Source organism: Pongo pygmaeus, chromosome X (assembly GCF_028885625.2).
Source record: "Pongo pygmaeus isolate AG05252 chromosome X, NHGRI_mPonPyg2-v2.0_pri, whole genome shotgun sequence".
NCBI classification, from domain to species: domain Eukaryota; kingdom Metazoa; phylum Chordata; class Mammalia; order Primates; family Hominidae; genus Pongo; species Pongo pygmaeus.
Genome location: NC_072396.2, coordinates 70,746,696 through 70,761,477, shown reverse-complemented (window position 1 = coordinate 70,761,477; position 14,782 = coordinate 70,746,696). Strand labels below are relative to the sequence as shown.

The window sequence follows — 14,782 nt, the reverse complement described above, 5'->3', positions numbered from 1 at the left end:
TATGTGGTAGCACTGTGATGGGGTTCTGAGTAAATGTCAAAATGTTGGTCAGACAGTGTATAAAAGGACTATTCAATTCTACAGCAGAATGTCTAGATATTCAAAATATTAAATGATCATTCTGCATGATGCTGGAAGTCACTATATTTCTTAGAAATAACTTCTTTAGCACAATCCTTAGGTCAGGAATATGTACCTGCAGACATTAGATAACTTGGGCAATAACCATGCTTTGGCCTAGGACAGTTTTGCATCCTATCCTTTGTGTATGACAACAATGTTACAGACCCAACATGATTAACTTTAGTGGCCTTAGTAGCTAATAGCATAATAGCATAATCTTATGTACCATGTGGTAAGGATGCTCTGCTTTTGATCATTAATGCATTATTGACTGATTCTTAATGACACACACATCTGCAAAATGATGACCTGAGCTAGAGGTATTCTCTGCCTATAGGATAGAGTTTTTATCTATACCCAAGTTTTCGAAAGTGTATTCCAGAGAACAGTGGTTTTGTAGGATAACAGGTGTTATGTGAATAAATGAGGTCCTGTGGTTGAATCAACTTCGGGAATCCTGAGTAACAAAGTTCCTCGGTTACTTTACTGCAGTATTCACCAGGACCTGCGATATGCTAATAAGGATTGTAAATCTTCCTGAGCAGGACCATAATATGCAAGTTTCCCTCACTTATTTGACAATAGAAATCATATTTTTCATGGAACATGTCATGGAACTAGTTTTCTCAGAACACATACCAGTAAACACTGGCCTAGACCAAGGAAACTGGCTTTTGGTATGAGGGTAGGCCTCTTATACAAGCCAATTGCCTTGGTCTAAACCAGTACTTCTTCATATACGTGGTCAGTACTTGCAGGTAACAACCCAAATGGAAGTAACTAGCCCCAGGAACAAATCCTAGGTGTTTAGCAAAATTTGATCCTGGAAATTTCTCTCTAGCTGGCCTTTCTAAAATTGTCTCACTTTCTAAAATTTAAGCCCTCATCAACAAAACATTTGTGCTGCTGCCAGTTTTCCTTAAAGAAACATGCAAATAAACAAAATAATATGTCATCATGCCTATCCCATGCTCACAGATTTTCAACTGCTTGAAGTCTAAACTACCTAGTATAATAACCAAGTTTGCTTTCAATGTGGTTTCAACTTGCCCTTACCATTTCCCCAGCTCTGGCCATGTTAAACCAATTGCTGTTCCTCAAACCCTCAATGCATTTTGTTCATGTCTCTGTGCCTTCATTCAAACTATACCCTTTGCCTTGGATGTCCTTTTCCTTCCATTTCACTAAACTTCTTCAAGTGATTTCTTATTTTTCCTTTATGGCTAAGGTATATTCCTCATTACTGCCTTTCTCCTCTTGCTTAAATTTTTGAGGAAAGGAATAATATCTTATTCAGTTCTGCTTCCCCAAAATGCCTAGCAGAGTGTCTGGCACATAGTTGGTACTCAATAAATATTTGCTAAATGAATAAATAAATGAGTAAATGGATGAAAAGATGAAAGCATGAGCTTCTTGGCTGGCTGGAAGGATGGATGGATAGATACATGGATGAATAAATGCTGTGAAGAACCATGCCATGAATAGTAATTCAGCAGCGAAATCACTCTGTTGCATTCAGGACATGGGATCCTGAGGTAGCAATGCTGGGATGCTCTTGAACATGGGGAATGATGAGACAGCTGGCATCAGGGCTGTCTTCAACAATGGAAACTGCAAGGATGTTCATAGCGTCCATAACGACATCAGACCATGGCCATAGGCTCCTTGAGCCATCCTCTCAACTAGATAATTCATAGAGGTTGTCAAAACCTGTAGATATGTTAAGTTTTTATTCCCAGATGCATAGTTCAGTCTCCTAGTAGGAAAGATACTTCTCAAATATGCTAGACGAATCTGTGAAGGAAATGCTGCACACCTCAGATTCTCACATGGTCTAGGACTCCGTGTTCCTTCTCTTCTTCCGGGATTTGGCTGCTACCTGAAATCTCTGAAAGGCCTACTACCTTCCATGGTCCAGGAGAGGAAGGAATCAACAGGGACCAACACCATTTACTAAATGCTGAGAACTCAAGAGTTGCAAAACACAGAAATAAATCATGTTTGTGGAGGAATAGGAGGGAAAGTGGGAAGGAGGAAAGAGTCGGGGAGAAGATGGCAGGAAGGGCACTTCTTTCTTTCTCATTCCATCTTGGAAACAAGGAGTGTACCCTTGGAAAGTGCGGAGAAAAATGAGAGATGGCTTTACATTTATCCTAACTATGGACTGTGAGAAAGCCACAGCTAATTCACTGGAGGGAAGGTCCTCATTTGGACTTTTTTTGTAAGTGTTTTCTGAAATGAAAAGTAGTCAAGGGATTTAAATTCTTCAAGCAATTAACAATATGTGGTTTTCAAATGCAGCCAGGAATGAATCATCTACAAAGAAAGGCTGATCTCTGTTGTGGTTGAGCAGCTGAGAGTCTGAAGGTAGTCTTTAAGGAAGCCATTCTGAGACTCCAACCACCTTCAAGATTCTTTCAGAAACAACAACAGCTGCTAGAAAAAAAAGCAAGGAACAGGTAGGTAGGCCTGGAAGCAGGAAAGAAAAAGCTGTATCTATTAAGTATCTCTGAGCTGAAGAGATTCCATCACCAAACAGTGAATGAAACACTATAGAGAAAGCCAGATTAGAGATCTTGAGGCCTCAAGACCAAGCAACCATCAGCTGAAGAGTGCCAGCTTCTTTAAGATACAGAGACAGCCCTTCTGCCCTCCACTCCCTCAATAATAGGTCTAGTCTACTTTTAGACAGATATCTTAAGTAGGTGTGAATGGAGGTACATACAATTACGATGTATCAAAGCACTCAAGTCTCACTATCTATACTTCTGGGAGCAGGGAACAGACAATCTAAGAAAGGGCTGAAAAACAATCTTTTCTGTGTGGCTTTTTACATAGAATCACAAAATGTTAGCACCAGAAAGGTCCTTGGTGAAGCCCACAATTCCAGTTCTATGATGGGAGAACCAAGCATCAGAGGAGAGAAGGGACTTGCCCAAGGCCACATTCCTAGTTGCCATTTTGGAATATATTATATAATTTTGATTTGAGTGATGGGAATCAGAAGATAAAATTATATGAATTCTTCTTCAAGGTAATCAATATGTCTATGCTAAATCCAAATCTGATGAAAATGGAAGTCTACTCCTTAAGGAAGAGACAAGGGCCACTTTGTATTGACACTTTCTTTCTTTTCCATTGTTTCAGTAAAGGTGTGCTGTGCATTGAATGTGTAAGTTAACAATAAACTTGGGAGGGGGTTGTGTCAGTAGGGCAGGGAACGTGGAGATAAGTTCATTCAGCAAAATGGAAAGATTTGCTCTTCAAGCACTGATTTAAGAAGGTAAACAATTGGGTTTTTACTGGCATGGTATTTGAACATAGCACATGATTCCCTTAATTACTAAAATTAGCTTCTGAACAGGATCCTGGTTGTACTTTTTGGTTTGAGGTAATCAAGAGTGTTTTCTGGCGATTCTCTGCCTGTTGGTGCTGTTACATATTATATGGCATACCAAGTTACTTAGGGTAAAAGCCATTGGGAAGTGCTCTGTTACAGACTTTCCAGCTAAATTACTAGTGACCTCAATGTCATATTAAGCCCCCATATTTGTCTAGCATTTTGCTATTTATCAAAGATGTTCACATTCTTCATGTCATCTGATCCTCATTATAACTCTATGAGGATGGTATTTCTAAATCAGAGACGAAGAAATTGAGGCTCAGAGGGGCACACAGTAAATAAAGGAGCTAAGCCTTTAAACTAGATCTGCCTGACTCTAAAAGCAAGGCCATTTACACAACATCAAGAATCCTGGTATCTTGTGAACACTTCCTGAAGTTTGCCAGCCTCAAGCTCTAATGCCTAGCATGGTGCCTTGTACATGGAAGACACTCAAAATATCATGGGCCTGCAACTGAAATGAAGGCCAGACACAGCACTTCTCAGCTTGTCTTCATTGTGTTCACCAAGCCCACTCAAATTTGAGTACTATACCAATGAATCAATTTGAAAATGTACTGAACCATTGTCAACAATAAATTAATTTACAAACCTGCATCTGACTGCTATATAGTGTAGTGAAATTATCTGTTATACACAGGCTTCTTTTCAAAAGTGGTTCACTGTAATCACGTCACAGGCTGCTTTATAATGGAGAATGTTGGCTGAGACATGGAATTAATGTTAAGATTTGCATCCAAATGTTATGAGGACTTTTGTTACCATTAAACTTTACCTGCATCAAAGTGGACTTGCAATTCATATTGCCAGATGGCAAGCCAAGAGGTCCCTACTTGAGAGTCCCTATCTTTTATCCTATACATAATTCACAGAAGGCTAAATAATTGACAGTTGAGTGTATAAGAACCCTCAACATGGGGCTGCAACATTCATATGGAGAACATTTTCTCTTGTCAATCACTTTGTCACCCTTCCTGCCTTTGCCTCTGTACTCCCTGACCCCAGTCCTACTTCTTCTCCACTGTAGACCTCAATTGTTGGATTTCTTTGGGGGTGCACCAAGCAAACCAAAACAAGGTTGAGTTTTCTCAGATATCTGAGTCTCATTTGATGGGGATGCTTGGAAAGCCACTCACAGAACATCTACCTGTGATGTTTGGGAGTACTGGATGCTACTTGAGATGATTCTTTTGAAATTGTCTCTCATCCAGCCTGGGTCAATTCATGTGAGATACTTTGTTCTGTTTAAATAATACTACTGCCCTGTGAGGATGGGGAGGATATAGTTATCTATATGAAGATCCACACATGGCCCTGCTCCAGGATAAGAGAACTAGTTGTTGTCTATAAATGTGCACATAGGCAGACAAGGTACTGAACACCTCACAGAAAGCCAGAGAGGGACAACTGGTCTAAATTAGCCTTAAGAGGAGTAGGGAGAGGGTTGGATTCTAGGCACTTGGGTTTTCCAGGCTAATAATGAATAATTAGGTATGAGGCTACAGTTGCAGGCACTCAGAAATAGGCTTGCCTTTCTTCAAATTCCATTTCCAAATCGAAGTAGATTAATGATCTTGTTTTTCTCATGAAAGACACATCTTTCTGGAAGTAGCAGGCAGCAGCGAGGACCCTGGCATTGGGCAGATGTAAACATGAAGAGATGGGGGAGTTTGGAGAGGGAAAATATAAGTGTCAATCAACTGATGTCAAGCCTTTCTGGAATGGTGACAACACTCATGGTAGACAAGTTTGTGGGACAGAGAGCCTTATGATAGAGGAACGCCCTTGAAAGAGCTGTATCTTCCTTCTATCACGTTACTGTGCTACTGAAAAAAATGCTTTTGGAAATGATCAATAGCTTTGCAAAGAAAAGGAAATTATTAAAACACCTGTTCATCTTTGGGAGAGATAGGATAGGAAATTGGCTCTGTGTGGCAGCCTAGTCACAGGCTCCAAAGAGGAGTAGCTTCTCATTCGAGGTGGCTGGCCCTACAACATAGGCAGCAGTTAGCTAAGGGATATTCCCAGGTGTTCAGGATCAGCCTGTGCCTGGGTCATCCTGCGCCTATGCCTGGGTCATCCTGCACCTCTGACTGTTCTGGATTTCTTAGTTCTCTCATCCTAGCTACTATTGAACAACATCAGGCCAGTATCATTAAGTCCCCTGGGTGCCCTGCCCAGTGAGATGCATCCTCACTCACCCTCTGTTGGCTCCTGATCCCTGCTTCACATCACCTGCTCTAATGCTGAGCCCCGGAATGGGGATTGGTATAGGTAAGGATTAAAAAAATGGCCCCAGCTGGGTGATGGCCACATTGGCTATGAAAGGGTCAGCCTGTGTCTAGAGCATGGCTGGTCCCCTTGGAAGCATCAAAGAAGAAAATCTGGTTTAAAGAGAGACTAGAAAATGAGGGAGGAAAGGGGGAGAGAGGAAGGAGGAGGAAGAGAAAGAAAAGTATCTTACCTCCCAGAGTCATCCCTGCTTCATAACATTTCCGAAGACGACAAGATGGACAATTTTTCCTTCGGAATTTATCAATAGTGCAATCATTTCTGCTGGCACACAGGTACTTCTGTTTCCCTGGGAGAACAAATACAAGAGTTGATAGACCTGTTAATGAGTTTGCAGAGTCTCTTTCTTCGGGTATTTCTAGAACAGAAAAGATATGAAATTATATCCTACCACATGAAAAAAAGTGGACAGAGTATGGCACCAAACAATTTGATCATACAGAACCTAAATATTAAAACAGTTTAATTTGGCACTATATTGTTTGATTTCCATTGGTGTTTTTCTTAGGGATGAACAATTCAGATCCTGATGATATCTCCATTATTAGGACTACTCAATGGTTTTTAAAATAAGATGCTCTACTTTTACCAAAAGCCAGAAATGCCCATGAGAAAATGATCCATTGTGGAACTTGTCACCCCTTTAGCATGGCGTAGAAGAGATTTGAACTCAGTCAATGTTTCTTCCTATTGATACCTGTAATCACGCATAGAATTACACTCGAGCTAATAAGATGCTTATTTTTCATAATATCAGCACAGGAAAACTTCTATAAAAGATAACTCCATGGGATTTCTAACTGTTTTTAGATTGCTGGTGATCATACCCCCAGTCTTGCAGGTTATAAAAATCAGAGATAAAGCCCACTCTACGTAGTGAATCACAGCAAGTAAAAGGAAGTTCGATGAAGCCAACAGAGTAACAAAGATCACTGTCATGCACACCTGGAGTTGTCACAGATACACAGAAGCGCACACACATACACATGCTCAGACCTAGAGATCCTCAGAATTACAGCTGTTCAAACATATTTTGCTCAATACTTTGCTCCTTTATGCTAGCACAATCCTGGCACACAGCAGGCTCTCAACAAACGTGGATTGACTGACTAAACATGTAAATACAGCAGATGGATGCAATGACACACAGTCACCAGTAGGAATAGGCAAAAATACATCCTTGGCTGCTCTGAAACACGCAGAACTTCTCATGCTTGCAACCCTGCTCCAGCTTCAGCTTCTGCACCCCCTCACTCCTTTCTGTCTCTAAGTCCCTGGTATTTTTTCCTCAAATTTATTGCTGTGCTTTGACTTACTGGATAGACTGGGATTTTAGGGAAGCTTCTTTAAGCAGAGGAAGAATGCTTGTGGTCGGAAAAAGAAAGAGAAACTAACGAGTGATTGATATTTGAGCGTAGAAAAAAAAAACAACTAAAAACATAAATTTAACTATACATCAGCCTTCCTCTCCCTTTACTAAGCCTAAAAAGTGAAGATTAGGCACAGAAATACATCTATTATAGTAGGCTATTTTATGTAGTAGGTTCAGTAGTAACCAGGTCAGCAAAGAACTTCTTTTACATAAAGTGCTACTTGCAAGAACATAAGATTAGTTTTATTGTAGTAAAGGATCCTTTTTCCTTTCCTCCTTTTTAACGTTTTATTTCCTTTTTTTCCTTTAATTTTCCTTTCTTCTTTCCTTCTTTTCTCCCTTTAGGAAAGGATTCCAAAATGCTTGGCTTGAAGGAAATGTTAAAAATCACAACAGTACAACTCTCATTCCAAGTAGGAGTTCCAGGGAAGTGACTTACCTGAAGAAGCACACTGAATCAGAGGCCCCCAAAGGAAGAAAACTACTATTTATTGGGTGTCTACTATGAACTAGGCCTGTGTTAGGGGTTTTTAACATATGAGAAAACTAAGGTCTCTAGGCCAGTGCTCTTTCTAGCATACTACAGGATTTTATTTGCATAAATAGAACACATAATTTGCTAACAGCTTTTTTTCTGTTGCAAACTGAGGACTACGATATGTGCACAGAAAGGACGGTGCTATGAGTGCTGTTCAGCCTTTGGGTATTAGCTCCTCAAAAACAGGTCCTGTATCCAATTCTAGTGCGTTCAATTCCAATGTTGTAGCTGTTCTAGAACTGGTACACTCCCACAGTATTGGTACTGCTGCAATCCTCAAGACCAGCTTGTTACACTGATTACTGAAATAAGCTTAGGTTAGAAAGTGCATGACTTCTTTGAGAAATCTCGTCTTCCCCAGGAAAATACTTTCCTGGACCCCAGTTTGTCAAGAAATGGTTGCACAGCCAATGGAATATGGCTCCCAGAATAGTTCTAGATTGCCCTTCTGAAAGAGAATCACTCTGTGAATGAGAGAGGTTATAGTGGAAAAGCATGAATTTTTTTTTTTCAATTTGGAACTCAGATAATTTTCTTAGCATAGCTCACACCTTTTCTCTGGGTACCTCTTGGTCTAAAACAAGGCGACCTAAAACATAGATATTCTTTACAATTTACTCAGGAGTAAGTGCAAAAGCCCAGTACAACCAAAGCCATGACATATTAATTTAACATTTACTGATAATCTATTATGTGCCAGGCCCTGCATTGGGTATTGAGGTTACAGAGGAAAATCTCTAATGAACAAAAATACACAAGTGCCAGATGAGAGAAAGAGCAGTGGGCTGAAAGCCCCAACATCTGAATCCTTGTTCAGCCTTATCACTAACTCACTATATGACCTTGGACAAGTCCTTTTGCCTCTCTGGGCCCCATTGATTACATGAGATAGATTGGACTGGAAAGTCATTAAAATCTTTTCCAGCTCTAAGAATCTTGAAGGACATCTGGATTTCTTCTGCAATATATGTAGAGAGTTTTTTTTTAAATGTAAAGGACTTAAGTATTACTGGTAAGCAAGAAACTATCCAAAATAATAGGCTTATGTCCCTGTAGTCTGTCTTTTTAGGATAGTAACTTATTGCAACATTGTCTCTTACATCTAGAATCATTTAGTCTCTTATTTTTGTTTTCTAAAGCTCTCCCAAAACTCAAGGTGGTTAATATTGCCTTAGAAAGGCACTGATGTTGCCAGTTACATGCAACATAGGCATAAACATGCTAATGTACATGTGTGTATTCATGTATGTGTGAGTGCATAGGTGTTTGAGTGAGTGTGACTGAATAATTAACACAGGGAATACAACACCCACACACTGGATTTTGGAATTATCTGTGCACATGTGGGTGATCACATAAAGCATAAAACACACCAAAACATACAAATAGGTACACATGACACATGTGTTCCTTCAAAGCAGAATGAGGAATTTAATGTTTGAAATGACACTTAATAGTGACAAAAGTGGTTGAGGATTGCAAAGATGGATATGAAAGGAATCTTTTTTTCTGTAAGTCCTAAAAATAAGACCTTATTTATCTGTACAATTTGGTTTAAGGACAAAGATAGGGATGGAACAGGCAATCTCTCAAGACTGCTTCCAAGTCACTTCTCCTATCTGAATTATCACTTCCCCAAATGATGGTAGAGCCAAGGTAAAATCATTGGGCTGCTATTATTTCTTTCCTATTTATTCAATTTCTCCAAATATATGGATGAGGCTATCAGAGTTCTTAACAGTAACAATAATCACTCTCATTTGATTAGTTTGCAAAGTTTAATAATAATCTGCAAGGCCAGGTGCAGTGGCTCACTCCTGTAATCCCAGCACTTTGGAAGGCCAAGGTGGAAAGATCGCTTGAGCACAGGAGTTTGAGAACAGCCTGGGCAACATAGTGAGACTCTGTCTCTATAAAAAAAATGAAAAAAAAATTAGCTAGGTGTGGTGGTGTGCACCTGTATTCCCAGCTACTCAGGAGGCTGAGGGGCTAGGATCCTTTGTGCCTGGGAGGTCGTGGCTGAAGTAAGCTGTGATTGTGGTACTGCACTCCAGCCTGGGTGACAGAGTGAGACCCTGTCTCAAAATAATAATTAAATAATAATAATAATCTGTGCAAAGTAAGTATAACAGAGATTATTATACACTTCATTCTATGATGAAGAAAATTAGGCTCATTAATATGAAATTGGCTAGGACTTCCAGTACTATGTTAAACAGAAGTGGTGAGAGTGAGCATCCTTATCTCATTCCTGGTCATTGAATATAATGTTAGCTGTGGGCTTGTCTGATATGGCCTTTATTGTGTCGAGAAACATTCCTTCTAATACCCAATTTCTTGAAAGATTTTATCATAAAATGATGTTGAATTTTGACAAATTATTTTTCTCCATCTTTTGAGATGATCATATAGCTTTTGTCCTTCATTCTGTTAATATTATTGATTTGCATATGTTGAACCATCCTTGCATTCTAGAAACAATACTAGTCTTTATCACATCCTTGGTTTGCTGCAAATCACAGTCCATAAGGTTACGAATCCCAGATTAGTTGGAAAGAATTTTTAAAGACTTTTTGGTTGTATCACATCCATTCCTCCATACAAAGCTTGAATCCTCTCTGTAGCATCCCCGCAAAGTATTGCCCCATCTTTTCTTGAATACAGCCCATTTTATCTCTGGACTGTGTTATATGTCCTTTCCTTCCAGGAAACTCTCTGTTTCCTTTTAGCTCTAATCCACTGGGCCTAATTTGAAACACAGAATCATTGGGCTGTAAAGAAACTTAAAACGCCCAAAGTGACGCCTGACACTTCACTTATGAAAATGGGCACAAAGTATTGAAATTACATGCCCCAAGCCACAGCAAGTTGGTGTTAGTGCCAGCACAAAAATCTGGAAAGTGGATCCAAAGGAAATATGGTGTGGGTGATTACAGTCTGAAGACAAAGACTTCTGAGTGAGGCAGAAATCTTTTCTCTTTGTCTAGGAAGCATATGGCCTTGTGGATCCCTTCTCTGTATTCAAGTGACAGAAGAAGTGTGTAAATGGGATCTAGTCCTGCTGTAAGGTGGTTCTAGAAGGTCCTCTATAACCTAAGAGATTGAAAAATTAACACAGGGAATACAACTTCCTAGCCAGCTCCCCCTCCTCAGATACTACAAACATTATACCCAGTTGTTTGACACTGCTAATTTCCAACAGCAAAGTTGTATCCACAGTCTATAATGAAGGGCTCACTAAAAATCATTGTGAAATGACTGACAAAATACAAAAATCTTCTCATGTTGAAGTAGGTAAGGCCACACTCTAGAGCTGCAAAGAAATCACTCATTGAAATGCATAATAACTGTCTTATTAGAAAAATCTTAAACCCTTGACTACCTAAATAGTCATAAAATGGGCTGGCATGAGGTCCACTGCATGCCAGCTGGCTCTGAAATTTTTGACTGTCTGATGTTGCTCTGTGTCTTTCTTCATAGTCCTATTCTTCCATCATAAAACTTAAGTATGATTCAAAGGCCATGAGACAGCTTTCAAGTTTGTTTCTCTGTAGGCTTCCTTCCTATTTCTGTTGTTTTCTGTCAGTCCCATTGGTGCTGCCATGCAGTATGGCTTGGGGTTAGTGTCTGATTATGATTCTTTTAATTTGTTCATTCTGAAAAATCCTGTTTGGAACAGAGGAGGTAAGGCAGAGAAGTTACCCACTATTAGTGGCATCACATTATGCAAACAAAGAAAGGGTTGAGTCATCATCTTCATTGTTAACCTATAGAGAAGCCAGAAGAATGTAGTATTTCTCACACTTTATATATACAGTGTTAATGCAGGACCTAAATGAACAAAACAAAAAACTTCATGATGGTATTTAAGGAAAGACCTGAATTAAATGCAAAGTTGTACCATATTCCTGGCTAAGAAGAAGCAATATTTCAAGGATTTCAGTTCTTCCCCGATGAAATCTAAAAATTTAAAACAACTCAAACAAAATCTTGACAAAATAATCCCAAAATTTATCTGAAGGAATAAAACATGAGACAATGCCAAGATATTTGTGAAAAATAAGAGTAATAAGACATTCCCTGCCATACATTTAAAGTATCTGAAGGCATAATGATTACAACAGTTTGATACTGGCTCCAGCTTAGGTTGATCAGTGGAAGAGATCAGAAAAGCCAAAACCAGACACAGTATAAGGAATATGCCATTCCAATTCAGTGAAGAAAGGATGAATTATTCACTAAATAATGTCAGAACAACTAGTGAATCATTTGGAGAAGAAAATAAAGTTAAATTACTAGTTAAAATCAAAATAAATTCCAAATGGATTCAATATGTCAATTTAAAAAAGGAAATCATGTAAGTACTATTAGACAATACAGAGGAAAATTTCAAAATTTTTAAAGGTAGAAAAGGGCATCTTAAGTTATTGACAATGAAGAAAACATAAGTGAAGACAGACTTGATAAATTTCATTAGAAAACATTTATAATTTCTTATGTGAAATAAACACCATTATAAAACTCAAAGAAAAACCATAAACTAAGAATAATTATTAGCATCAAGTATGTAAAACCAATGGTCAATATATTTGATACATAAAAATAAACAGCACAATAGAAAAATGGGTAACAGACAGGAAAAAGCAATTAGAAGTACAAATGACCAATAAGCATATGAAGTTTATTTAATTTAGCTAGAAATCACAGAAATACAAATTAAATATCATTGTTTCAAGCCAGATTGGTACAGATTAAATACTATGTGTTGGTGAAGAGGTATTTCTGGTAGGCATATAAATACTTTAGAGAGAAAGTTTGCCATATATTTGGAAAAAAATTGGGAATGTGTATAAACTTCTAGGAATTCCACTTCTAGGGATGTGTTATAAGAAAATAATACAATAAGCACAAAATAGAAGTTTATTGTAGCATTATTTAAATAGAAAAAGCTGGAAACATTTGAATGTTTCACATTAGGGGAATGATTAAATGAATTATTCCATATTCTTGCAAAGGAATGTTTTGCAGTTATTAGTGATGATTGCAATGTCTTTTTTCTTTTCACTTGGAAGTATATTCACAATATATGGGTTTGTTAAAATAATAACAAAAATGAAGTTACCAAACAATATACTTGGTTACATATCACTTTAATACTTAATACTTTAATACTTAAGGCCTTAGAGCTCATCTAAATCAAGTTTTTAAATTTTTAAATTGACAAATAATAATTGTATATATTTATGGGGTACAGTGGGATGTTTTGATATAAGTATGCATTCTAGAAAGATTAAATCAAGCAAATTAACATATCCATCACCTTGCCTACTTACAATTTTTTGTGGTTAGAATATTTAAAATCTGCTCTTTTAGCAATACTGAGACATATAATACATTATTATTAACTATGGTCACCATGCTGTGCAATAGTTCAATACAACTTATTCTTTCTATATAACTGACACATTGTACCCTTTTATTATCTCTCTTTTCCTAGTTCACTCAACTACCTCCCAGTCCCTGGTAACCACCATTCTACTCTCTGCTTCTATGAGTTTGACTTTTTTCAGCATTATTCACAATAGCCAACATATGGAAGCAAACTAAGTGTCCATGGATGCATAAGTGGATAAAGAAAATGTGGTGTAATGGACACAAAGAGGGGAACAATAGACACCAGGGCCTAACTGAGGTTGTAGGGTGGGAGAAGGGAGAGGATCAGAAAAAAAATCGATTAGGTACTATGCTTATTACATGGGTGATGAAATAATCTGTACAAGAAACCTCTCTGACATGCAGTTTACCTATATATCAAACATGCACATGAACCCCTGAACCTAAAATGAAAGTTACAAAAGAGAAAATGTGGTGTACATACACAATGGAATACTATATAGCCTTTAATGAAAAGAAAAGTCTGTCATTTGCAGCAACATAGATGATGCTGGAGGACATTATGCTAAGTGAAATAAGCCAGGCATAGAAAGACAAATATTGACTGCATGATCTCACTTATATGTGCAATCTTTAAAAATCAAACTAGTTTAGTTTTTTATAGTAAACTATTTTTACGAATAAAACATTACATAGAAACTCTGTATATAAAACAGATAAAATTAAACCTAATCTGCCTGGGGTTGGCATAGGAAACTTGGATTTTTGCATCAATATCCTTGATGAACATTGATTCAAAAATCCTCAATAAAATACTGGCAAACCGAATCCAGCAGCATATCAAAAAGCTTAACCACCATGATCAAGTGGGCTTCATCCCTGGGATGCAAGGCTGGTTCAATATACGCAAATCAATAAATGTAATCCAGCATATAAACAGAACCAAAGACAAAAACCACATGATTATCTCAATAGATGCAGAAAAGGCCTTTGACAAAACTCAACCACCCTTCAGGCTAAAAACTCTCAATAAATTAGGCATTGATGGGACATATCTCAAAATAATAAGAGCTATCTATGACAAACCCACAGCCAATATCATACTGCATGGGCAAAATCTGGAAGCATTCCCTTTGAAAACTGGCACAAGACAGGGATGCCCTCTCTCACCACTCCTATTCAACATAGTGTTGGAAGTTCTGGCCAGGGCAATTAGGCAGGAGAAGGAAATAAAGGGTATTCAATTAGGAAAAGAGGAAGTCAAATTGTCCCTGTTTGCAGATGACATGATTGTATATCTAGAAAACCCCATTGTCTCAGCCCAAAATCTCCTTAAGCTGATAAGCAACTTCAGCAAAGTCTCAGGATAAAAAATCAATGTACAAAAATCACAAGCATTCTTATACACCAATAACAGACAAACAGAGAGCCAAATCATGAGTGAACTCCCATTCACAATTGCTTCAAAGAGAATAAAATACCTAGGAATCCAACTTACAAGGGATGTGAAAGACCTCTTCAAGGAGAACTACAAACCACTGCTCAATGAAATAAAAGAGGATACAAACAAATGGAAGAACATTCCATGCTCATGGGTAGGAAGAAGCAATATTGTGAAAATGGCCATACTGCCCAAGGTAATTTATAGATTCAGTGCCAT

General features: G+C 38.1%; 1 protein-coding gene across 4 annotated transcripts in view; it reads right to left on the bottom strand.

Annotated features, from left to right (window-relative positions):
* The window catches only part of AR (androgen receptor), a 180,239-nt gene that overhangs the window by 38,407 nt on the left and 127,050 nt on the right, over window positions 1-14,782 (bottom strand). For all 4 annotated transcript variants that reach the window (XR_008497144.2, XM_054472350.2, XM_063660897.1 and 1 more), the window contains exon 3: window positions 5,991-6,107. Coding sequence is in view for 3 of the 4 variants with exons in the window: in XM_054472350.2 (XP_054328325.1) it covers window positions 5,991-6,107 (117 nt within the window). In the remaining variant the exon portion in view is untranslated. The remainder of the gene's footprint in view (window positions 1-5,990; window positions 6,108-14,782) is intronic.